Source organism: Leucoraja erinacea, chromosome 11 (genome assembly GCF_028641065.1).
Source record: "Leucoraja erinacea ecotype New England chromosome 11, Leri_hhj_1, whole genome shotgun sequence".
NCBI lineage: Eukaryota > Metazoa > Chordata > Chondrichthyes > Rajiformes > Rajidae > Leucoraja > Leucoraja erinaceus.
The window spans coordinates 49630762-49658167 of NC_073387.1; the positions used below are offsets into that span (position 1 = coordinate 49630762).

At 38.7% G+C, this 27406-nt stretch overlaps 1 protein-coding gene and 1 long non-coding RNA gene across 5 annotated transcripts in view; one reads left to right on the plus strand and one right to left on the minus strand.

Annotated features, from left to right (window-relative positions):
• Positions 1-27406, minus strand: part of ddx46 (DEAD (Asp-Glu-Ala-Asp) box polypeptide 46) — a 52212-nt gene that overhangs the window by 17300 nt on the left and 7506 nt on the right. Inside the window, exons 3-15 of one of the 4 annotated variants that reach the window (XM_055643219.1) lie at positions 26734-26772; positions 25782-25910; positions 23342-23429; positions 21950-22115; positions 19868-20016; positions 18803-18913; positions 18507-18672; positions 16658-16778; positions 16391-16566; positions 8771-8892; positions 7332-7410; positions 4509-4591; positions 1690-1854 (exon numbers count right to left, since the gene is read on the minus strand). In XM_055643219.1, coding sequence (XP_055499194.1) covers positions 1690-1854; positions 4509-4591; positions 7332-7410; positions 8771-8892; positions 16391-16566; positions 16658-16778; positions 18507-18672; positions 18803-18913; positions 19868-20016; positions 21950-22115; positions 23342-23429; positions 25782-25910; positions 26734-26772 — 1594 coding nt within the window. Of the gene's footprint in view, positions 1-1689; positions 1855-4508; positions 4592-7331; positions 7411-8770; positions 8893-16390; positions 16567-16657; positions 16779-18506; positions 18673-18802; positions 18917-19867; positions 20017-21949; positions 22116-23341; positions 23430-25781; positions 25911-26733; positions 26773-27406 lie in introns of all 4 variants that reach the window. The other 3 variants (XM_055643218.1, XM_055643221.1, XM_055643220.1) reach the window with 3 other exon arrangements.
• On the plus strand, positions 11316-12862 carry LOC129701791 (uncharacterized). The gene is made up of 2 exons (XR_008724266.1): positions 11316-11764; positions 12816-12862. It is a non-coding gene; the product is annotated as an uncharacterized LOC129701791 (long non-coding RNA).

The window sequence follows — 27406 nt, forward strand, 5'->3', positions numbered from 1 at the left end:
CTTCCAAATCTCTGAAAAGTTCAATCTTGGCCCAACAAGATATGCACTTTCTTATTTTCTTACTTTAAGGTCTGTTGTTTTCAAGTTAACCATTGCTTATCCATCATCAAACTTTTCAACTTATTCACCAGTCAACTATTTCCAACTCTCCTTTCATACCTTATTTATCTTTATTGCGATTTAAGTGCTTACGTTTTGTATTGAACCATGTCATTTTCAAGCCCAGTGTAAAATTCTATCATATTATAGCCATTGTTTCCCAATGGCCACTGGAAGTAAAATGATCAATTAACCCTTTCTTCCTGCATAAAACAAGGTTCAAAGCTATCTTTTTCCCCAGTTGGTTCCACAATGCATTGATCTAGTAAAACATTTGGTAAGTATTCCTTGAATTAATTTGTCGTAGAAAAATTGGGTTTGTGCACATTAGGTTGGAGTCTAACATCATTTCTGTATTACACCTGCAATTCAAACCTCTAATTTCTTACCCATACATGCCAATATCACAATTCTTGTGGTCTATAGATAATTACAACCTCCTTTACCGTATCTCAGCTTCACCCAACTTGATTCCAAACATCAACTGTCTAACTAAGATAATGTCTCACAAATGCACTGATGTTTTCCCTCATACATAATCTAACATCACCCCCTCTCGCTTTTGAATTGTCCTTCTTAAATATTGAATACCCTGGAATATTTCTTCCCCCCGTTGGTCAATCAGTAGTCATGTTTCCATCATGACAATTAAATTAAACCCATTTACTTCAATTTGTGTCAATAATTAATGCACTTGCCTCGTTGTGAATGCTGTGAGCATTCAGATGCAGCACCTTTGACCTCCTGGACTGCTTAGCTTTATTTTTATGTCTATTTGTTTTGTTTATTACCTTTGACTTCATCCACGCCCCAACTGATTGATTGGGAGAAATAGTATGGGCACACCAAGTCTATGCTGACCATTAATCATTATTTCACACTAGTTCGTGCCATTCACTCTCTGCACACTAGGAAATATTTTGAGGCCAATCTACAAGCCCACGACTTTGGAATATGGGTGGAAACCGGAGCACCTGTTCGCCAACCATGTGGTCATAGGGAGAACAATTGTTTCCCTCCTTCCCAACCTCACCCCGAATTGCCACTCTCCTTCCCGATTTCATTGCCCTGCCAACTAGTTTGAACATCCCCAATAAGTAGTAGCACGTCACCCCTCTTACCCCCCCCCCCCCCCCCCCCATGAACAAGAGATTTTAGTTTGGTTTAGAGATACATTGCAGAAACAGGCCCTTTGGCCCACCGAGTCCGTGCCAACCAGCCATCCCTGTACCATAGCACTATCCTACACATTAGCGACAATTTGCAATATTTACCAAAGCCAATCAATCTACAAACCTTTACGTCATTGGAATGTGGGAGGAAACTGGAGCACCCGGGGTTAACCCCAAACGATCACAGGTAGAACGTACAAACTCCGTACAGACAGCACCAGTGGTCGGGATCAAACCCAGGTCTCTGGCGCTGTAAGGCAGCAACTCTACCGTTGTGCCACCATGCCTCCCCAAGCAATATAGATGGTAGCAATTTTGAACCACAATTTCTAACCAGCACCCAACACTAAAACAATAATCAGTGGGAGTGGAAATAAATTACTGGTCGTGAGTGGTTTGCACCATAAGAAAGACTTACCACATGTTGCTCAACATCGGAGCAAACCACACTTCTACTACCCACTTGCACTTCAATGGGTTTTGTTAGTATTCGTCGTGCCAGGGCCTCCATAGCCCTGGGAAATGTAGCAGAAAACATAACTGTTTGTCGGTCTGGTCGAATGTTTTCCACGAGCCGCATTACCTAATGTGCAAAAAAAAATCGTTAACCACATCAGCTTTGTTCAGCCTTAGGGATAAATATCAGAGCTAATCTGTGGGTCAGAAACAGGATCCTACACAAGCCAACTAATGAGATCAGCAGGAGGACACAAGATAAATTGGATCTTTGGTTACAAAATGAAATTACAGGTGAGCTGTGGATGCATTCCTACTCAGCCCAGGGTATTGAATATTATAGACACAAAATGCTGGGGTAACTCAGCGGGACAGGCAGCATCTCTGGAGAGAAGGAATGTGTGACATTTCTGGTTCAGACCCGTATTCAGTGTATATAACTAAATATTTCATGTCCTGAATACATTTCCTGAAAAAACCATGTCAGGATATTTCTCCTGACACTCTCAAGAAAAGAACCTCATGCATGCGGCGAGAGTGATAAGACTGGTGTATAAGTAGCTGAAATAGTGGCTAGCAGCAGAATGTAATTAAAATGTAATACTTACAGCACCTCCTGCCTCTGTAATGGAACAATTTAATATAAACATCTAAAATACCTTTCAGATGGCAGACTCCAACAGCCTCAATGTATTGCTGGTTTCGCTATCAAATATCTGAAGCAATTAATTCGAGCTTGCACAACACAAACTTGAATTTTTTACAGTGCAATTTGGAAAAGACTCCCAATATGGGTGACAGACACAAAGTGCTGGCGTACCTTAGCAGGCAGGCAACATCTCTGGCGAATAAGGACAGGCAACGTTTTGGGATGGGACCCTTCTTCAGACTGAGAGGTGCCATCCCGAAACGTCACCTATCCCTTTTCTCCAGAGCATGCCAGTCCTTTGTGTCTATCTTTGGTTTAAACCAGCATCTGCAGTTCTTTGTTTCTACATCCTGATATGGGTGCTTGGGCCCTGATCCTAATGTGCAAGGGACACAACTCCAGTTTCACTTCAATATTAGAGACTGTAACTGGGACAGTTGCAATAAAAACCAAATAGGAATCGGAGAAACTATTTTTTAGCCAAAGATTGTTTCTGAAATTTTCTAAGAAATGGAATGTATTAGGGGAAAATAAACAATGATTCAAAGTAAAGTTAGGCAAGTAAATGAAGGAGGAAAATAAAGATTGAAATTAATTAAAATAGGGAGGATGCTCATGTATCAAGAACCAGAGAAATAGGTTTAAGGTGAGAGGGAAATTAATTAATTAATAGGTAGCTGTGGGGCACCTTTTTCCCCACAGAGGGTGGTGGGTCTATGGAACGAGCTGCCAGTGGAGGTAGTTGAGGCAAGTACTACTACGACATTTAAAAGATATTTGGACAGGTGAATGGTCAGGAAAGGTTTAGAGGGATATGGGCCAAAGACGGGCAGGTGGGACGTGTAGATGGGGCATCATGTTCAACATGGGCAAGTTGAGCTGAATAGCCTGTTTCTATACTGTGTGACTACGTGGAGCACAAATACAGATCAGATTATATTAATGGCCTGCTTCTCTTGTGAACTAATAAAGTTAGAAATGAAAACACTCAACGATGAATGTAACCAGCAATTAAAACAAAATGTCTGTTGGCATTACTTTTAAATGAATTACTTATCTCAGCCCATCAAGGTAGGGAAGGAACAAGCAGGGAACATTATAACGCAGCCAACTACACTATAGGCCCATTTTTTGGAAAGTGAACCAAAATCTCACACGCGTGACCAGATGTCATCACAAAGAAATACATTAAAAAACTATTGTAAGAGATTAATCTTATTTATTGCTATTTTCCTACCTACAGAACTATAACGCATCTGCTAAAGATATGAACATTCTAGCTTTTTCAAATTCAGTTTATAAAGTGTTTCCGTGTAACATAACACACGTGACCAATCATATTTTACCCCTGATCCTAAATAAACATTGTCAGCATAACATATATAAAAATCTCACTTGATAAAATGAAAAAAATGAATCATATATACAGTACAAGACAATATATCTATGATGCTTTCAGAATTAGATGTATTCTGCAATTTTGCATCTTTTTGGTCACACACGTGACTACGAATGGGTCTATACAATATATTTTAAATGATTAATTTCTGCTGAACTTGTGATCCAATGTAGCATTTTACCACAACATGCAAATGAAAGTCAAATTCTGGGACAATAATGAAAATTAAATAATTTGAGTTTGTATGCAGAAAGGGAGGTGGTGGTTTTTAATTAACAAGTTGTATCTAAAAGGTGCAATGTATGCACTCCTACACGGATAAACGATAGGGGCAGGCAATGCATGCCATGACGGTCTATTATGCCAGGTCTTTCAAAATTTTCATTAGTAGGATGGATTGGAATCAAAATGCAGTTTCTTGGCACAGCTTGTTGATAAACGGCTCTGGCCAAACAAGTTACTTTACATGTAAATTAAGTGCTTTGCATGCTTTATAAACTTCTTTTAACTCATAATCTGTGCAATAAAAGGGTAACTGGTTTGTTAAATGATCCAAATGACCTTTCAGCGTGACCAGCTACAGCATTACTTCGTTACTATTATGTAACTTTGTTTGTTGCAGTTCTGAATTAATCAGTTATTCACACACGCATCCTAACGATTTCAATATAACTATATAATTGTCAAAGCCATCGTTCAACATATTCAGAGAAAAAACATTCAAACTGCCTACCTGTGGCTCAAAGCCCATATCAAACATTCGATCTGCTTCATCAAGTACAACATAGGTAACTCGCCGAAAATTTGTCACACGGCCTGGAAACAGCAAGAATAATTTTAATGAATGTCACATGCAAACATTATTAATACTTAAATCAGAACCAGTAAACCATTTTATAATGCTACAAAACTAAAAAGTCCACAATTAAGCATCAAATTGTCCCATTTCTTGAGACTAGAATTCTGTTTTATATTTTGGCTTGCTCCATACAGAAATTACAAAGAAACAGATTTTACATTGGGTATAAACTAAGTGTAAACAGTTGCCCATGTTTGTTAACTCTTGCATACCATCAGGGTAAGCAGAACCTGCAAAAGTCACATAACAGCCCTCTCCAAAACAAACACCCATCACACAATTTTAGAATGAGATGAAGCAAGGAGCCCAAGGGCCATTATTTGACAAGCCTCAGCATTCACCTACAAAAAAGAACATATTAGAGGTTACACCGCATGTGTGGAAGACAAGGTTCTTGCTACTGGCCTTTAATTGCTATTATCCGTGCATTTTATATTAAGTAACTGCCTACTTCCTCTGGAGACTTAACCAGTGAAGTAGTGTTGCACAGGAATATATGCTGGATCTTACTCAACTTTCTAAGATTCTGAATGCAAGAAAATTAAACCTTCATAGAAATAGTGGGGAAAAAAAAAATAGAAAATGATCCCACGGGAGAGTTTATATTCCGTAATGAATATGATATATTCCCAAGGAACCAAAAGTTAGTAATTGGAGACTGCACAACTTGATGAAGAACCTACCTCTGATGGGTTATGTCTTGCATGCCAAAATCAAATCTCGAGGAAACTTTCTCCATATGGGTCAAATAATATTGACAGTTTAGTAAAATGAGATTCAATATCATACAGTGTCTAATAGTAAATGTATATTTTTTCATGCATTCAAATCAGCAATTATGTATGATATAAAACACACTTAAGTGTCAAGTGAAGCTATAATTAACTATTGTCGAATCTATAAATATCACCAGCAATATTTTTGACACCATTGTGAGATTTAATTAGTTTTTTAAGTACTGTCAGTTTGTAAATAGTTTTGGTATTACAGAAAAACTTTATTCGCCACGCTGAATTTGTTCAGTCTTACTACACAGAGGAGGAAATGGATTATAGACACAAAATGCTAGAGTAACTCTAGCGGGACGGGCAGCATCTCTGGAAGAAGGAATGGGTGACATTTCGGGTCGAGACCCTTCTTCAGATTGGATTGATTGACATACAGCAGGGAAACAGGCCCTTCGACCCACCGAGTCCACGCTGACCATCGATCACCCATTCACACTTGTTCTGTTATCCAACTTTTGCATCCACTCCCTAAGCACAACGGATAATGTATAGCAGCCAATTATCCTCCAAGGATTGGAGGAGAATTTTTGACCATCTAATGAGTTTTGTATTGGCAAAAAGAGTTTATCAATAATGCCAATAATCTAATACTAGAATGTATCTCAAGGGCATACTCTGTCAAAAGTTCTTCCATATCTATAACTCATTGATGAAAACCTATACAAAATGATCTGGAATTCCGAGGCGTTTTTATCTTTAATTTTTGCTTAACAGTCAATGAGTGCAGATTTAATTAATTAGCATTTTAGAATGGAAAGCAAGATTGAGCATATAGTTTAATCATTCCTCAATGTACAGAGATGTATAGAGAGTTAAGGTGAGGGGACAAAGTTTGAAGGAAATGTGCTGAGGTAAGTTTTTTTTTTTGTACAGAGAGTGGTGGGTGCATGGAACTCCTGCCAGGGGTAGTACTTGAGCCAGAAACAATGGGGAGCATTTAGAAGGCTTTTATATTGACAGATGAATAAGCAGGGAATGGAGGAATATGGATCATTTACAGGCAGAGGAGATTAGTTTAACTTGGCACCATGTTTGGTATGAACATTGGGGGTCGGAGGGTCTCTCCCCGTGCTGTACAGTTCTATGCAAGTTCAATGGAGACTTAAGTAGAACATAGGAGTTAATACTGGGATTTTTTAATGTGAAAGGCACCTCTGCAGGATTGAATAGTGGTGATTTGGGAATGGATAGATGTAATGCAATTAGGCAAATTATTTTTGAGGATTGAGTAACAATTAGAATGTTCAGCAATTTGATAGATCAATTTTATGTCAGCTAGATCCACAAATCTTTCATATTATTAATGGACAGGGTGTGGTCTTACATTTTTTAATTAGCATCTCAACTAAATTTAGCACACTAATTGTAAAGTGACAACATGTACAAGTAGTAAAATTGTCATAAGTGGAAAAACTAAAGTATGCAAATAATAAAACTATTATTTTTTAAATGGCCAATTCCCAATAGAATTTGCACCATAGAGCACAGAAAGAAGCCCTTCAGCTTATCATGTCCATGCTGACCAACAAGAACCCAGGCAAAAATTATGACATAGAAATGTGTTTGTTGTTCAATCCAGAATCATTATGTATATGTTATTTTAGGTACAGGCGTGGATCAGTAAGAGAAGCTGCCTATATATAGACAAACACTAGCTTATGCATTCCACTGAGCTTGAAACAACAACTGTCAGCAATAAAATTCCCTTTTATTAATTCATGAAGCAATTGCCAGAGAAAATCTGATGGCAAAATTTGTTGTTGATCTCAAAATGGTGTGCAGTGAACATGTACGTTCATGTTTTGAACTAATTCCCCCTGCATTCTGCTTTAAGTGGCTTTTATATAAACTTAAACATTAAATGACAAGTAAAGCAAGTGCTCAACTGTTGATAATTTCCTTTACTTACCGTTATTGGCTGCCAGCATGTCTATCATGCGGCCTGGTGTACATACTATAATTTCCGCTCCTCGTTTTAATTCTGCGATCTGGATTACGAAATAACACAATTGTCAAAATGCAGGCGGATAAACGTGTTATTTTAAATTAATGACGAAGAATTAGAACTCAGTCATTCAAGACGATGGTTTTTAGGGGAAACTAATCAGCCCACACTCATTTTCCAAAAATATTATTAGAGACATCTATTATATTCCCCGTGAGAGATTAAGGACTTCATGAAGCAATATCAGTAATAACCATGAGCAGGCAGGTGATGAAGGGATATAGATCAAGAGCAGGCAGATGGGATTCATTTAAATTGGCATCATGGTCGGCAAAGGCATTGTGGGCTGAAAGGCTTGGCCTTATGCAGTTCGATATTCTCCTTCATATGCTTGTCCTGCCTCCTTTTAAATGTATTTCACTATTTGTTTCAACCATACTCTCAGCACTCTTAGGATATAAAAGGTTTCTTTTGAATTCCCTATTGGTAACTTTCATTGATTGCCTCTCGTTATATCTTGGGAACATTCTCACTGCATCCAGTCAGAACCTTTCGAGGTTATAAAATCCTTGATCAGGCGATCCCTTCAACCTTCTTTTCTCAAGGGAAAAAACACCAGTCTGTTCAACCTTTTCTAATATGTGTACCCATACATTTCTGGGATCATCATTGTAATGTTTTTTGCAGCTTCTTCCGTGCCTCTATCTCTCATTATTTAAAAAAGTGATCAGAAATATATACGGCTTGCCAAACATTTTTATCCAAGTTCGATACAGCATAACTTTCCTTTTATTTAGCTCTATTCCTCAAGAAATGTTTTTGAAGCCCAGTTTATATCTTTAAATTGTCTTGCTATGGCATAAACTTTAGTGAGTAGTCTAATCTAATATCTAAAATTCCTTGGTTTATCTAGACCTCTTAATCTTGCACTTTGTAAGTAACATTGCAACATCTCAACCCACATACATTACATTCTTTTCCTGCAATAAAATTCATTTGCAAATTATTTGACCATTCTGCACGTTTATTAATATCCCCCCACATTTGTGGACATTGGACTTTGTCTATGGAACTGATGCACCACAATGCGTACAATACTGAGAACTATATTCTACATTCTGTATCTTCCCCCTAGCTCTATCTATAGTACTTGAGATGACTAGATTGTATTTATGTATGGTATATCTGATCTGTTTAGATAACATGTAAAACAAAACTTTTCACTGTATCTCGATACGCGTGGCAAGAATAAATAACTGAGGCCGTTCTGAGTATTTGTTATCCAGCTCGCACTTTAGTGTCATTCACAAATGTACGCATTATATTTTTGATATACCAGTTGCTGCTAAAGAACTCAAATGATTTATTGTTTTCAAGAGAAAAGATTGAAGTAGAAGCATTACCTGTTCACTTATTCCGGTCCCACCGTAAACACACACTGCCCTTAGACCGAGAGCTTTTGAGAACTTCTTGCACTCCTTGGTAATCTGAAGGGCTAACTCACGGGTTGGAGTTGAGATCAATGCTGAATAAAAACACATTTTGCATGATTTTAAAAGTACATTAAAAACTTTGTTTCTTGAAATAAATGAAGTACAGGTCCACCACCGATTTTCCGACACCCTTGGTTTCAGAGCCATGCCGGCCGGCAAAGTTGGCCTCGGAAGTCAGCTATGGGAACAGATCCGCCGGCTCTGGCTGGGCTGGTGTTCCATAGTTCCGGCAATCAGAAGAGGGGAGGATTTCAAGTCCGCTCTCGTAATTTTGTCCGGTTTAAACGAGGTGCCGGACCATCAGTTGCTGGAAAAACGGCGGTAGGTCGATACTTGGTAATTAAGGATGATCTATGCTGTCGCACATTTATCGAAGTGTTAAACATTTAACACATCTACTGCTGTACCACCGTGACCGCTCTATTTAACACATCAATAGATGTGTTAAATAGGGCGGTCATGGTGGTGCAGCGGTAGAGTTGCTGCCTTGCAGCGAATGCAAGTCCTGGGTTCGACCCCGACTACGGGTGCTGTCTGTATGGATTTTGTACGTTCTGCCCGTGATCTGCGTGAGTTTTCTCTGAGATCTTGGGTTTCCTCCCACACTCCAAAGACGTACAAGTTTGTAGGTTAATTGGCTTGGTAAATGTAAAAATTGTCCCTGGTGGGTGTAGGATGGTGTTAATGTGCGGGGATCGCTGGTCGGCACAGACCCAGTGTGTCGAAGGGCCTGTTTCCGTGCTGTAACTCTAAACTAAACCTTTCCTCCCATTTATAATCAGTTATTTGCAACCACCATGAGACTAGGTGGTTTATAACTAAGCGCCTTTGCCTTTTGTTTTGAAAACATTCCCTACCCAATTAAGAATTTTTGCTATTCCATGCAATTTGAATTTCTGAGGCAAATACACTAATCTTGCATTGCATGATATGGGTATTTTTAAATCACCAAACAGCAAACTAGTTATTAGTTATTGATGAACTCTGTTTGCACGTTAGATTTGAAAGCACTCACAGTTTTAGTAAAGAGCAAATTCAAATCGTTGAACAATAAATGGTGCAATGAAAGCCTTGATATACAGTGCCCTCCATAATGTTTGGGACAAATACCCATCATTTATTTATTTGCCTCTGTACTCCACAATTTGAGATTTGTAATAGAAAAAAAAAATCACCTGTGGTTAAAGTGCACATTGTCAGATTTTAATAAAAACATTTTTATACATTGTGGTTTCACCATGTAGAAATTACTGCAGTGTTTATACAGTCCCCCCATTTCAGAGCACCATAATGTTTGGGACACATGGCTTCACAGGTGTTTGTAATTGCTCAGGTGTGTTTAATTGTTTCCTTAATGCAGGTATAAGAGAGCTTCCAGCACCTAGTCTTTCCTCCAGTCTTTCCATCACCTTTGGAAACTTTTATTGCTGTTTATCAACATGAGGTCCAAAGTTGTGCCAATGAAAGTCAAAGAAGCCATGATGAGACTGAGAAACAAGAATAAAACTGTTAGGAGACATCAGCCAAACGTTAGGCGTACAAAAATCAACTGTTTGGAGCATCATTAAGAAAGGTGAGCTTACTAATCGCAAAGAGACTAGCAGGCCAAGGCAGACCTCCACAGCTGATGACAGAAGAATTCTCTCTATAACAAAGAAAACCCCCCAAACATCTCTCCGACGGATCAGAAACACTCTTCAGGAGTCAGGTGTGGATTTGTCAAGGATCAAAGTTCATAAGACTTCATGAACAGGCATACAGAGGCTACACTGCAAGATGTAAACCACTGGTTAGCCGCAAAAATAGGATGGCCGGGTTAGTTTGCCAAGAAGTACTTAAAAGAGCAACCACAGTTCTGGAAAAAAGGTCTTGTGGACAGATGAGACGAAGATTAACTTGTATCAGAGTGATGGCACGAGCAAAGTATGGAGGAGAGAAGGAACTGCCCAAGATCCAAAGCATACCACCTCATCTGTGAAACACGGTGGTGGGGTGTTATGGACTGGCATGTATTGCTGCTGAAGGTACTGGCTCGCTTATCTTCAGTGATGATACAAATGCTCATGGTAGTAGCATAATGAATTCTGAAGTGTACAGACACATCCTATCTGCTCAAGTTCAAATAAATGCCTCAAAACACATTGGCCGGCGGCAGTTCATTCTACAGCAAGACAATGATCTCAAGCAAACTGCTAAAGCAACAAAGGAGTTTTTTAAAGCTAAAATATGGTCAATTCTTGAGTGGCCAAATCAATTAACCGTTCTGAACCCAATTGAGCATGCCTTTTATATGCTGAAGAGAAAACTGAAGTGGACTAGCCTCCAAAACATGCATGACATTGCTGTGTCCCAAACATTATGGTGCGCTGAAATGGGGGGTGGGGGGAGGAGGACGGCGACTATGTATAAACACAGCTGTAATTTCTACATGGTGAAACCAAAATATATAAAAATGGCCTTTATTACAATCTGACAGTGTGCACTTTAACCACGTGTAATTTTTTTCAATTATAAATCTTAAATTGTGAAGTACATAAGCAAATAAATGTGTCTTTGTCCCAAACATTATAGAGGGCACTGTAGACATTCTCTAATAAATTACTGCCATTAGATTAGTTTGCACTTTCATTACATTCTGTTCAATTGGTGTGTTTTGTTTAAAAAAAAGGTGGTTTACATAAATTAGAATAATCAATGAGGTGAGCATTACACGGCACTTTTTTCTCTGAAACAGTATTGCTTTTTAATGTAATCATTCATTTATTCCTTTTATTCTAAGCTTGCACTTATGATTTATGTATGAACACACATTTATACTTTGTAATGGTTTTACTACTTTAACCATTTAGGTGCTGCATGCAGAGCTGCCAAGTTTTGTTTTGTAAGAGCATTTCAGTATTCTAGGTAGGTATGTTACAAAACCTACCTGAATCGTCGTTGAGAATCTGTCCCAGCCCCGTGTGTGTGATTTTGGCGCTGTTTAGAGGGGGCGGGTTTAAAACGCGATTTTTACTAGGCTATTGCAATCGAAAATGTTCAGCCTAGTAAATCATTAACGGAAAATCGCTGAAAGACCCCGTCGCAAAAGGTATTATCAGTTTTTATGGCCTTGTATAATAGTTATAGTAGTTTAAAGATATCACTCTGTAAACCCGCGACCTCTCGCAGCCCCAGGGTTTTATAAAGCAAACAATTAAAGGTATGTACCTTATTTTTACATTAAAAGGGGCTTCTTAAGAACCCTGTTTATAAAGTTTTCTATAGCGAGTAGCTCATTTTGGGCCCATTATATCCCACAGTATTTTTCTGGGCATTTGAGGGCACAAATCCAGCGCAATGTGAACGTTCTAAACCAGCGCGTTCACAGGAACCCACTAGAAAGCCGATTTAAAATGGACTTTAATTTACAGCAATTGAACACTAAATTCCTTCCATTTGGCCTATAAATTGATGTAAATGAGATTTTAAAATCATGTTTTATTGTGAATTATTTGTGAATATTAATTGGACACTTAGGCTATTTAAAAATGTTAATCATTTATTAAGAAATGGATAGATGTTTAGATCTAGTAATTGAAGTTTGAAATTAGCTACAATTGGGTAACTAACTAATTATATGCTTTAATTTCAGGTCATCCAAGTAAGATTATTTTATATTTGTTTCAGAATGGTTCAATCTATGATAACTGAAAATTTCATTCAGTTCTCTTAATTTTTAAGAAGGTTATGGGCTTTTGACTGTCCATGATCACAGCTTTTTTGTTATGTCCATAGAAAATCAATAGGGAACAAGATGCTAATTTCCGAGTATGAAAATGGCCATAACTTTTTTTATTACTTGAGATATGAAAGTGAATTAGGTGTCAAATTAAACTTATTGTTATGCTTTATCTGATGGTATAAATTGCAGACTTGATTTTTTAAATCTCAAAATTTTGTAACATTGCTATTCTAGGAGCTGAAAATCTGTATTTTTACGCGGTGCCATTTTGCTGATTTTTTTTTAATATACAGTCATACTTATGTAAGAGTACAAGAATGCATAACTTGTTTATTGTATATCTGTAATAGTTTATTGTATATTATATGTCATAGCTGCTTTCTTGCATCTCTCTCTCTCTGTTGGCTGCAGCCATCATCTGCTTCAGTGAAGGGAAGCTGGATGGTGATTGGTCACACCGGCCCTCAGAGACTACGTCTGATTGGCTGCCGAGTGACCAGCGCATTATGTGATTGGACACAATGCCCTTGGAGACAGCGGATGATTGGACGGGAGGAGACTGATTTATTGATTGGATGGGAATTTTTTTTGTTTAGTTTATTAGAAGTTAATACAGTACAAAACAGTACAGTGGAACCTAATTTTAGGTGCCAACTATGTCATACCGTAATCCATTCTATGTACAACCTCTAGTTTTATGTTTCGAGAAGGCAGTAAGCAAGACAAGAAAAATAAAACAATAGAAAGGGGAAAAGAGGAAAAATAGATGGTAGAGAATAGAAAAACGTGAAGTGTGTATATAAAAAAAAAAGAAAAAGTGGAAAGTAGAAATAGGAGAGAAGGCCCCTTAAAAGAGAAATTTTCAAATCTTTATTCAGAGATGTAGATCTATCCACGGCATGAACTGAAATCAGCAATCTTTACGGTACCGCTGCATCACATGATTCCAAAAAGTCGATGAAAGGAGACCAACTCCTTAAGAATTGGTCATATTTATCTATTAGTCGGAGTCTCATTTCTTCAAGGCGTGCTATGTCCATCATATTCCTAATCCACATTTTAACAGTTGGTATGGTTGTATTTTTCCATAATTTAAGTATCAATTTCTTTCCAATTATTAACCCATAATTAAAAAAAACGTTTTGGTCTTTATTTAAATTGATATCTTGATTGGACGGGAATTTTAAGGGAAGCTGGTCGGCGATTGGACGCAACCCCCTGCGAGACAGCGGTTGATTGGCTGCCAAATAATCTCGCACAAAAATGGACAAATAGGAAAACAAAATCGGAATTCTGATATAAATCTGGTATAAGGTACATAGGGTAGGTATCGATTAATTCTAGACGACAGATTAAAAAAAAATCTAACCCCATTAATTCATTCAGGATGTATTATGATGTGTTCTACAGTATGAAGTATACAGCAAAACCTATACATCCAGAGTGGTCTATCGTGTTGTTTCTTTGGACCACGGATTTATTTTAAGAGCAAAACACAAAGTGCTGGAGAACTCAGCAGGTCAGGCTGGATTTATGGAGGGTCCGAAGAAGGGTTTCGACCCAAAACGTCACCTATTCCTTCTCTCCAGAGAAGCTGCCTGACCCACTGAGTTACTCCAACATTTTGTGTCTATCTATGGAGGGAATGGCTAGGTGACATTTAGGGTCGGGTCCCTGTTTTCACACAGAGAGTGGTGAATCTCTGGAACTCTCTGCCACAGAGGGTAGTTGAGGCCAGTTCATTGGCTATATTTAAGAGGGAGTTAGATGTGGCCCTTGTGGCTAAGGGGATCAGGGGGTATGGAGAGAAGGCAGGTACGGGATACTGAGTTGGATGATCAGCCATGATCATATTGAATGGCGGTGCAGGCTCGAAGGGCCGAATGGCCTACTCCTACACCTAATTTCTATGTTTCTATGTTTCTATGTCCCTTCTTCAGACCTTTAAGGGGTTGGGAAAGATCGGAAATTTCACCTATTTAAATATGTTGTTACGAAAATAACTAGTAGTGTGGGAGAAAATTCCATGAGCCATAATTTCCACATACATTATACCCAGAAGTAGAAATGTATAAAGCTACAGTGCGTAAAAAAACAGATATTACGAGCTTTGTAGTCTCGTACCAATCAAACGCCAAATTCAAAATTCTATATTTTGAAAATGGACAAAGCAAAAAGTAGCATGTTCTCCAGAAAGGCTTATCCTAAAATAATTTATCGGAAGGGTGTGATTTTCAGTCAGGACATCTGTGTCATTCAGTTAGTGAGCTCGCGGTCTGGAGCCCTTCTCTATTACCCCTCTACATAAACACAAAGTGTCAATGCCCCTTCAAAGTCTATTAACCCACCCGTAGCTTCAGTTGCAGGTACAGTGGAAGGGATTTGGCGCTTGGGCGACGCTATGAATTTATATGAATTTTTTTAATCCGATACGTTCAAAAGCTACAACCACAACGTGATAAATAACACCAAATAAAACTGAAGCAAATAAAGGCAAACAGAACTAACCTTGAAGGAGAGAGAGAAAACAACACACATAAACTTATTATTTTGAAATTCATATAACATCCCTAAATGACAGGTGCAAATTACTAAATACCATGGGTGGGCAAAAATGCTGGAGAAACTCAGTGGGTGAGACAAAAATGCTGGAGATGCTGCCTCACCCGCTGAGTTTCTCCAGCATTTTTCTCACGCGGAGTTTCTCCAGCATTTTTGTCAATGCTGTCTCACCTGCCGAGTTACTCCAGCATTTTTGTCTACATCATTCCAGCATCTGCAGTTCCTTCTTAAAATAACGTGGGTGAATGACTGTAACTGCACAACAGGAAGAAGCCCGTGCTCGTGGTCTGGAGCCCTTAATGACAGCGAGTTTTAAGAAATTCTACCGTGAATTTTATTCAAAGGATGCGAGGTCAATATTAACTTGGTCAAAACACAATTATATTGACTGACAAATGCAGATTGATGTATTGGTGATACATTGTATAACACCGTGTTAACTACTGGCAGTTAGCAAGTGCTAACAGTGGCAGTTAACAAATTGTTTTCGTCTCAATTGAATCAAGTGATAGACGACTCCAAACTTTCTGCAGTACTCATTAAACCCGAGCTTTTTAAAAATGTAAAATTCCAGGGCAATTTTGCTGCAACATGGCCGGTGCAGCAGTGACTCGTTGTAATGATTATCCATGGTAGTTTTTTTTAATAAAAATACGTATTTAACAACGGAAATTCGTATCGCATTTCCGTACGAAATACGGAAAATCCGAACTACTTAGCAGCTATGTGTATGCATTCCTTGATAGTACTATAGTTGCTTTGAATTACAACCACGACTTAATCAGTCGTAGAGAGTCATAGAGTCTTACAGTCCGGAAACAGGCCCTTCGGCCCAACTTGCCCACAGGTCCCAACTACAGTAGTCCCACCTGCCCACATTTGGCCCATACCCTCCTAAATCGATCCTATCCATGTACCTGTCTAAATGTTTCTCAAGACGTTGGGATAGTACCTGCCTCAGCTACCTCCCCTGGCAGCTTCTTCCATACACGTATCACCCTTTGTGTGCAAAAGTTACCCGTCAGGTTCCCATTAACTTTTTTCCCTCTCACCTTAAACCTGTGTGCTCCACTTCTCAATTCCCCTACCCTGGGCAAGAGACTTTGTGCGTTTACCCGATCTATTCCTCTCATGATTTTGTGCACCTCTATAACTGAATAACAAATTGAATCAGTTTATGAGTTTTATAGTTTGTGGTCTACAATAACAGTGATATTTGCTGTGAATATGTAAAATTAAATATTTACCAACTGGACCTTCTGCTTCATCAAGTGCCCTCTGATCCATGATGTGTCGAAACATAGGCAAAAGAAAAGCAATAGTCTTTCCACTTCCAGTTTTGGCAATTCCAATCAAATCACGTCCACACATAATGGCAGGGATTGCTTGTGATTGGATTGGTGTTGGTTTCTCATATGCTTGTCTAATATACAAAAGTATTATTAAGAATTTGGAAGAAGCAAAAAAATGCTAATAAAATCATTTTTAACAGTAACGTTTTAGGAAGCACTCACTTTTTCAAGGAGCCTAATATTTTCATGGAGATTCCACACTGTGCCCATGATTTAATAGGTTTTGGGCAACCTTTGCCACGTACGGCAATTCCCTCCAACTCCAACCTGTAGGCACTTACCTCTGCAAAGCAACATAAAAGTTTGAAACTTTAAGCGTTCAACCAATATATAAACAACAAGTTCTGATTGGTTTGCCCAGATAGTAATCAGGGTGCTCTAAACCCTTCTGTAGTCAAAAAACTGTAACTAACTTGGCTCATAATTTTTGATTCCTAAAATTTTATACTTCATTATCATAATGCATCAAACTTAAACCCTTCGTCATTGCAAGATCTACTGGAAAGTTACAATATAAAACCTCTCCTTGATTTCCCCAGACTTAACCTATAAAGGGCCTGTCCCACTGTACGAGGTAATTCAAGAGTTCTCTCGAGTTTTCCATATTCGAACTCGGAGAATGTCCGTAGCAGGTCCGTAAGAGTTTGTGGATGTCACGTAGCGGCTCGTAATGCTAACGGTAGGTACTCGGGAAATCCGGTAAGTTTGTGACGTTTTTTTCAACACTGTGAAAAATGTCCACGAGTTAAAAAAAAATTGTGATAAAAAGAATTGCTACTTTTTACTCGTACGAACTGCCTACGGACCCGCTACGGAATTCTCCGATTTCGAATCAGGGGAAACCTCGGGAGAACTCTTGAATTACCTCGTACAATGGGACAGGCCCTTAAATCTCCTAATATCATCCTAATGCTGACTTGACCTCAAAGATTTTTTGAAACATTAGTTCTCTACAAGCACCTGGACGTGGTTATTATAGATATAGTTTATTAAAGACAACTTCCAATATATGAAAATGGCAGGCAAGAAAAGCTTTCTGGTTCATAATATTTGCTCCACAAAATCCTGACACTAGAAACATCACTACCCTGTCTCACCATCAATTACATAATTTTTGGGGAAAGGCAAAAGGTTAGACAAAGGGCGCATCTCATAAGGGTGAAAAACATGAAACATTTCCTGTTTTGGATTTGTTATTGATCAAGCGTATATAACCTGCTGTTTCACCTACCTTTGAGAAGACACAATTTCTGTCTAGACAAGAAATAGCCCAGCTCTCTTTTGAAGATATGCAGTCAGTAATCATCTCATGAGCCAGAAACATGCCTCATTGGGTTTACTATTCCTTGCAAAAAGAACCCCCTAGCAACCAACCTAGCATTAGCCTTGTGCAACTTAACATATTAACTCATGGTGTACATGACCTGTTTCTCAAAAAATAAATTTTAACGGTGATTTTACCTTCTGCTTTCAAATTACTGTGTGTATCCCTACAGAGGACTATTCTACAACAAATGAAAGGGAGGAAACAATCGTTTGTGGTTAAAGAACTGTACACAAAAATGTAAAGATGGCAAAGTAATCAAAGGGAAAAGAAGTTGAAGTTCAAAAGAACAAATTATCAATATATATTGAAATTTGTTCTTTTGCACTTCAACTTCAACGACATAAAGTGCAAGTGAAATGAATTTGTGTGGCCCAAAGTTCCCATGGTTTATATGAAAATTTCGACCATTACCAAAATTTAAGGGTAGAATATAACAACTTCGGGGTCAGTAGGCAAAGATTTTAAAGATGCAAATCATCAAAGAAGCGTGAATTCTCACTCCACATTGTGGATAGAAACAACATATGTAACAATATGCAAGTATCTGGATGTTTTATTGCAGCTAATCTGCTTCACAAAAGAAATGAATACAGTTTGTGATTGTATTCCAAGATTCATAATGGAAAATATAGCACCGTACTCATCTCACCATAAAGTTCACCCACCAAGATTGCAAGTACTAACCTTCGGCAGACATCTTCGCAAGTTCAGGAACCTCAACGTAAAAGTTCTTTCGAAAGGGTTCATATTCTATTTTCCCATGATCCACAGGTTCCAGTAGTTTCCTCTGTTTGGTCTGATATCCTGTTAGTGCAGTCTGAAGATCAACTTCCTCTTCTTCTGAAGAATACTGCTCAGTTGAAAAAAGAAAAACAAATTTGTTCACAACAAGAGGGGTTTCAATTGATCTTTAAAAGAGTTAATAGGACGATCATTTATTTCATGATGCTAATAGAAAACTTATGCATTCTTCCTCGTACCTCCATTGCATCCTGGTCATTCTCCATCAGCTCTCCTTTCTTTTTCTCCATTTCTGAATGTGGCTTTTTGGTGGTTACGACAGTCATGACTTTCATTACAGTTGCACCTGACTTCTGGCACCGAAACAATAAAAAAAAACATAATTGTACTACAAATACACCCCAGGTTTGCTCAGCACAACAAGGCTCATGCAACTGACTCAATTTTTTTTTATTTTTTTTATGAGCCAAAACAATAAAAGGAGATTTTCTCTGCACCACTTCTAGCTCAGCAACATCTTTCCTGTGACAGGGTGACCAAAACGTACAAGCACTCCCACAAACATAAGCAAGGCTTAACTCTATCTACAACTTGCAAATTTCTTCGCAAGTTCTTAGGAATAAATATCACCAGGAATTTATCTAGGACCAGCCACGTCGAAGCTAAGGCCAAGAAAGCACACCAAAGGGCTAGGAAGTTCAGCATGTCCGCAGCAACCCTCACCAACTTCTACAGATGCACTGTAGAACGCATTTTATCGTGATGCTTTACTGATTGGTTTGGTGGTTGTGTTCGTAGCCTAGACCATCACGCAGACTGACCGTCCCTCCATCTACAGTTCACACTGCCTCGGCAAGGCCACTAGGATCAGTCCTTTTCACCCGTCTCTCCCCATGACTGTTCCTTCAGCATCACTGGATCTAAATCTCAGAAATCCCCAACCACCGTATTGAGGGAAGGCCTTCATCTGATGGACGGCAACACCTCACAGAAGTTGCTCACCATCACTTTCGCAAGAGCAGTGAGTAATACATTCCCACCAATCCTTAGCAATACATCTTGAACAGTGAATAAATAAAATGTCATTTTAAGCTTTCTGCACAAAAATTGGGATCAGATTTCATGTAGAATTCTGAGCAAGTTCCAACTATCCAAACACATTCTGCCACGTGCATTATTGAATCTATGAAGCAAGTGATTTCAGTTGACAATAGCCTGCACAGTTGACAATAGCAATAACCTGAGGAATAAAAACAACATTTTTAACATTAGTAATTTGTAGAGGGAAAAAAGATACCAATTACCTTTTCACTTCCTCCTTTTACACTTCCAATGTTAAATTTCTTCACTTCATCCTTTATATCTTCCATGTAAGCATCTAACGGGTCCAATTCCTCATTGTCATCATCTCCTTCTTCTTTCTTTTCACCTTCAATGATTTCATCTTCATCGTCTGTTTAAATAAACAGTAGAATCGGACATCCAAGTCACATTCAAGACCAATGTTTACACAACATTTTCCAAGTGTTATGAAGGTCTGAAGAAGAACCTAAACGTCACCTATTCCCTTCCCTCAGAGATGCTGTCCAACCTGCAGAGTTACTCCAGCTTTTTGTGTCTATGTTGGGTTCTTACACCCTGGTATATGGATTCAAAACCAGCTCTTGACTTAGTCAACCAACAATTATATCCATATATTCCAATTAAGCAAACAAATAGTATCTCAGTATAAAGCTCAGGGCAAAGACAGGCAAGCAATATGCAAATGAAGGTTTTTGATAGGCAAACACTATCAAAGACTTTGGTTTGGCAAATACCAGAGATGAAAAAGAAACAGATGGTGTGAGATAAAAAGGATTGAAGAACTGTGTTGTGAAGCAACAGGAAGGAATGCAGGTGGATGGAGAAGAGGAGAAGTAGGTGCAAATCCAGGTGGGGCACGGGAGGGGGTTTAGAATAAAAATGTGGGGTGTGGGGGAGAAAGGGGTCGGGTTTTCATATTCCGCTTGGGTAGCTCACACTCCAATGGTATGAAGCTTTAATTCTCCAATTTTAGGCAATCCCTTATAACCCCCTCCCTCTCTACATTCCCCATCACACACCCCCTTACTTGTCCTCCTCCCCTTTGCCCCACCTGGACTCCTACCTATTTCTCCCCCTCCCTAAATTATTTCCTCAGGCATCACAATTTGCAACTCTTCAATCCTTTTGTGTCACACCTTCTGTTTTTTCATCTATGGTCTTTGTCCAACCATCTGCCTGGAACCCCCCCCCCCCCCATAACCCCCCTCCCTTCTCATCCATATGCCCCAATTTATTTTTAAATGATACCAATGAATCTGCCTCCACCACTTCCACTGGAAGCTCATTCCGCACCGCTACCACTCTCTGAGTAAAGAAGTTGCCCCTATTTTTACCTATAACTTGCTGTGCTTTGTCCTACACCTCCTCGCTTCCAGCTTTCTCACACCCCCCCCCCCCCCCACTCCCCCCCCCACAATCAGTCTGAGGAAGGATTCCTACCCAAAAAGTCACTAATCCTTGTTCTCCAGGGATGCTTCCTGACCGGCTGAGTCACTCCATCACTTTGACAGTGTTTTTTTTTTTGTAAACCAGTATCTGCAGCTCCTGGTTTCTACACTCATAGTCAGTACCTTTTAGACATTGATAGGCTTCAGGATGATACGTGACACTCCCTACAGAATAACCAGACGTTATCCTCACTGGAATCCATTACACTCTTGCAATTGGACTACTTCCATTTCTCATCTCTTTTGATTTTATTCACATGCCTAATCTGATCTTGAATGTTGATCAAGGGGCTCAGGTTGTCGACCTCCCCGTGGCAAGCCCCGTCAACTGACCTCAGTCAGGTGAATGACAGCAAACAGAAACAGCAGCACAAACAATGCATCCCGAGTCGCCGCGGCTTGGCACCAACACGGAGCATGCGCCCTTTTTAGGGCGGGCACCTAGGGATGTCGAACCGGATGGCATCACCCTGCTGCAGCTGAATGCGGAAGGCCTAACTGGCTACAACACCTGGAGGGCGTTACATAACTTCTGCTGCCTCAAACGCAAGAAGAAGAATGTTGATCAAGTTCCTGCTTCAATCACGAGTACTAGAACTACATTTGAGAATAGATATTCAACGTCTATTCTCTCTGGCAGAGATAAAAAGATTCCCAGGCATTAGTTTATTACCAGGATGATGAAAAAGGTCTTCTCCCAATAAGCAGGTCAATGTGTGCCCCAAAATCCAACATCACCAAAATGGTAAATATATCCTTACTCAACCACCTAGCTAAACCAGATTCTCAAGAAACGCCCAATTAATGACTGAGGGATCAAAGCTTGATGATCACAAACAATATAAAGAATCTTACCATCATCATCCTCGAGACTCCATTTTTTGCCCTGCTTCATCTCCTCAAGTTCTCTCTTTATTTCACCAATGTTCTCCACAACTTTTTTGCGTTGTTCTTCCCTCCATTTTTCAACACGCTCTTTCCGTTTTCTCATTTCTTCCTCTAATTTGCTCTGTTCAAAATTCTGAGAAATTAAGAGATTTTATTAATGTCATAGCTTGGAGATTTCTCTGCTGTGGTCAATGTAATTATCAGGCCTTCTCATTTTATTGCTATACAATCAGCACACAGATGGATACTTGGAAATCCTAATACAAATTGTAGCATTATTTAAATGTAAACTATAATGAGTTACAGTAATTTTTACTGGGTATAAAATCATAATTTTCACAAATCATATGTACAGGTACACCACAGATTTTCCGGCATCTGATGGCCTGGCGTCTTCTTTAATCTGGGCAAGATTATGAGAGTGCATTTGAAATACCGGCGACCACCAGACTAGTTCTCTTGGCGGTCACAGATGGCATTGCACGTGGCGCGTGCTCTTTCGGGATTTGTCCATCCATCCCGAAATAGTTAATTGTTTACATTTGCAGTTGTTGGTGGTGGTGGTCCCCAGATTTGTGTAATTCTTAGCTTATTTTGCTGACATTTAACCATAGCTATGGCTTCTGTATCAATTTAGATATGCACTAATGTATCATCAATTATATTCAGATTTAATTTACATATATTTGTTTTATTTAAGTTTCAAGGAGGGGTATAATTAGTGGGTCAGAGGTGTATTGTTGAATTATTATCATTATTATTATTATATGTTACCATTGTTGGACCGGCAAAACGGATAACCCGGCAAGGCTCTTGCACCAAGGGTGCTGGATAATCAGTGGAGCACCTGTACTTCTATATTTGTTTCTCATGGATATTGCCTGATCTGTCATTTGCAGCATTCTCTTTTCATTTCAGATTTCCAGCATCTGTAATTTTTTTGTCCCTATTATTGTAAACTGATAATTCAGTGATTTACTACTTTGCTAATTTCGGTGTGTTGCTTCGTGCAAATTAATTACTGAATTCCTCAACATTATAACTATGACTGTGACCCACAGAAGGCTGTAGAGTGCGTCAATGGATATTTTTTTAAGGCAGAGATAGATATAGATTCTTGATTAGTTCAGGGGTTATGGGGAGAAGGCTGGAGAAAGGGGTTGAGAGGGAAAGATAGATCTACCATGATTGAACGGCAGAGTAGACTTCATGGGCCAAATGGCCTAATTCTGCTCCTATAACTTATGAGCTTATGACTACATTGCAGTTACTTGAATTGGGTGCAAGATCTTTGGGATGCTCCAGGGTGATGAAAGGATACCACTAAACAATAGGGTCTTTATTTCTACTTTCACTTACACTGACATCTTTGTCATCATCTTTCTCCTCCTTTTTCTTTTCTTTCACAGCCTCATTGTTAGCTTCTACACGGTCTTTGGATTTTGATCTAGAAAACATAGAACATAATTACTCCAAGGCACACTGGGTTAACTGATGAAACGTAATAGCCCTGAAATGCTACTTTGCTTCTCTGGCCACGGATGCTGCCTGAACTATTGACTTTCTTCTGTTTATAGTTTAGATTCCAAAGTTTTGTTGGGGTTTTTTTAAGGAACTTTCAAGCGGCTTTATAGAACCAAGAATACTACCCGATCCCCACACACAATAACCTCCACTATCAGTCAAAAATGTTCAGGTCAACTAAAATGGACCATTACTATCCCAAATGTAAATGGAGACTCAGGACAGTTTTACATCATCTGAATTAGATCAAATACCACCCGATATACATTTACGTAATTGTAAAGGAGGAAAAACAACCAATAATGTAAAATATAGCTGTCCTATACCCAGGCAAGATTGTTAACTTAACATTATTCATTTTATTCCAGACAGGACAAGGCTTAGCACAACTGTGCGGCTTGCTAGGCTGCTTCAATAGGCAATCAAGCATGAGCAGCTGCAAAGATACGGGCCAGACCAGATAACAATACCTCTTTTAAATCTGATACATACACAATGGACTATTTCCTGATGTGCACCATTCCATGATACAGGAAATTAATGAAGCAATTGGATTACTTTCTTCCTACTGGATCAAAATTCCCATCTAACAGGATTATTTATCAACTGCAGGGGCGAGGTGTTCTCATAACAAAGTGATGAAATTATAAAATGTTGTGATTTTATAAATTTAGTAATTAAATAGAAGCAAAGTACCCTTGCACTGTAGTCTTGGTTTTCCATCAATCATTATCTCTACCTCATATGTTGTACACATATTCTATATCCATTTATTCAGCCAAATTAATTTGAACTCTTCCCAATATGTGATTAAGGGTGCAGAATAATAGTAAAAAATAGGCTGATGGAATAGTGGAGAAACATATTACCAGTTATAATGAACAAAATGGACTGATCAAACATGTTAACAGATGAAATACAGGTCTACTAGTTTCTACGCTCATAGTATGGATCCCAATGAAAGTAAACTCAGGCACACAATTTCCCCAAACCAACATCCCTGTTGAAAGCAGAGAACGTTGATGGAAAGATTTACCACAGATAGACATCAGAGCTTTTTTTCCAGAATGGAAATGTCAAAAACTAGAGGCTTAGCTTTAAGGTGATAGGGGCAAAGTTTAAAGGAGATGTGCGAGGCAAGTTTTTTTTTAACACAAAGGATGGTGAGAGCCTGGAAAGTTCAACCAAGGGTGGTGGTGGAGGCAGACACGATAGTTGTATTTAAGAGGCGTGGATATGTAAGAAATGGAGCGATATGGACCATGGGCAGGCAGATGAGATTAGTTTATCATTAGGTCATAAGGATTAGGAGTAGAATTAGGCCTTTCGACCCATCAAGTCTACTCCGCCATTCGATCGTGGCCGATCTATCTCTCCCTCCTAACCCCATTCTCCTGCCTTCTCCCCATAACTTCTGACATCTGTACTAATCTAGAATCTATCTATCTCTGCCTTAAAAAAATATCCACTGACTTGGCCTCCACAGCTTTCTGTGGCGAAGAATTCCACAGATTTACCACCCTCTGACTAAAGAAATTCCCCTCCTCTTCCTAAAAACACTACCTTTAATTCTGAGACTATGACCTCTAGTCATAGACTTTCCCACTGGTGGATATATCCCCTCCATATCCACTCTATCCTCTCTCTTGGCATCATGTTTGGCACAGACCATGTGGGTTGAAGGACCTGTTCCTGTGCTTCACTGTTCTATGTCCTATATTGACATAATTGGTAATACAACAGGTACTATCCAATTTATTCTACATATAACAGTTATTGGTACATTAGCACCAGAACGTAGGTCCCTTGTACACATGGCAGAATAAAAATTAAACCAACCAGTTGCTAAGCAATAGGTCAAGTTATTGAATTTACACACAGCTGTTTGGTTTAGGCCGACGATCATTAAAATTAAAATAGGTTCAGATGTTAATCCCATATGGAGAAAAATAACCTCCCTTTATGCAACTTCCTTTAACTACTTCTATTAAAGAACAAATTCGATCTTTAATAAACACAAAATGCTGGCGTAACTCAGCGGGTCAGGCAGCATCTCTAGTTAAAAATAATAGGTGACGTTTCGGGTGGAACCCTTTCTTCCCGAAACGTTACCTATTCTTTTTCTCCAGAAGTGATGCCTGACCCGCTGAGTTACCCCAGCATTTTGTATTTATCTTCATTACAAACCAGTATATGCAGTTCCTTGCTGCAAATCTGATCTTTAATTTCTTGTTCATCTGATGTTTGGAACTAATTAATCCTGCTCGTTTATTACCTTCTCTCTTTGCTCTTACTGCGGCTCCGGGAGCGTGGCTGAGAGTGTGAGCGACGGTTTCTACCTCTGCTCAGCGAACGGCGTTTCTCTCGACTGCGAGACCTTCTCCTCTCTCGGCTACGAGATCGCCTACAATGGAAGTGTTTATATTTTAACGACTAGGAAAGCTCAGTCTTCATTCAAATCTTCAGTAGTTTAGTACCAGATAGTTAATCCTTAACTGTTGCAATCTGAAAATATTTAATCTTAACTTGTATAATCAAATCCAAATGTAAACACACATAATCCCCATATCTCCAAATGGCTTTCAATTTAGCAGTCTATTAACTATTTGTATCACATGCAAATCTGTGTATGGGTACCCTTTTCTGACTTTCTCATGACATTCTCATCCAACTAACTGTACGTAATAAAACCTTGGTGTAGGAATATAATGTACTTTTTCAGTTCTGTATTCAGTCGAAAAAAAGGTTATTACCTACAAAAATCTAAATTTAACACCTAAAAAGGCATAAAGATGAAAAAAACATATTTATATGACATTTTCATTCTTTGAATTTCCTAATGCACTTCACAGGCGACAAATTATAGTTCCAATATAATTAATGCTGTAATTAGGAAAATTGCACTTAGAGATGTTTAGAGATAGTAATGAAATAAATTGCCAAAAATCTCTTTTCAGTGTTGGGTGAACAATAAGTGTTGGCCAAAACACCATGAAATGAATTTTTCTAATATTCTTTGAAAATTGCTTTATCTATGTATGTATCTATCAGAGGGTGCTGACAGGACCGTGATTTATTACCACATATGATAGACCGAAGCTCTATCAACTGTCCTAATATTGAAATTTCAGTATTCTTTAAATTGTTATGGTTTTGGGGTGGGAATGGAATCCACAATTTTCTGACTCAGGCATGTTTGCTTAAAGGTTAAGTTACTAACTACTCACTTTGAAATGACCACTGACATTCTGCATCTCTGTGGTGTTCTGTGTAAGATAAAATTAAACAATTGGAAAGAAAGCAGAAAATAAATCAGTCAAGAGCAAATATATTCAGCTTTACGTTTTGTAGTGGATGTAAAATGGTTAAAGTTTTCTGGCTTCCACAGTGCTGCTGCTATTTGTACAACAGATTAGGGACACTATTCACATTTAGAATCATACAATAGCTCGGAGAGGCTCTGCAATATTAGCCAGGTTTCACAGGCTTTGAAATTTGCCTATTTGGACAAAACACATTCCAGTGCAAATGGAAAAAAGAAATACAAGAAGAACATTCACCAGCTAATAATATGGTAAGTGCTGACGTCACAGCAACTTCAGGCATGTGTTTGGCTGCCCAACCAAATCTTACTCAGGGGTGGGATATGTTGACCCTCGAAAGAAAACTACTGCTAGAAAGAAAGGATCATGCCACAATACCCTGACCATAAATTCACATGCATTTAGTCCAATTATAATGATTATTAATGGTAATCTGTCACTTTCTACGATGAATAGATTATAGATGGGAGGTGCATTTAAGACAACTAAGTTAGAGGATATCATGTAATCCTGGACAGAAATAAATGCCTCAAGAGATAATACAAAATCTAAATTCATGCAGTTTATTGTAGTAAAT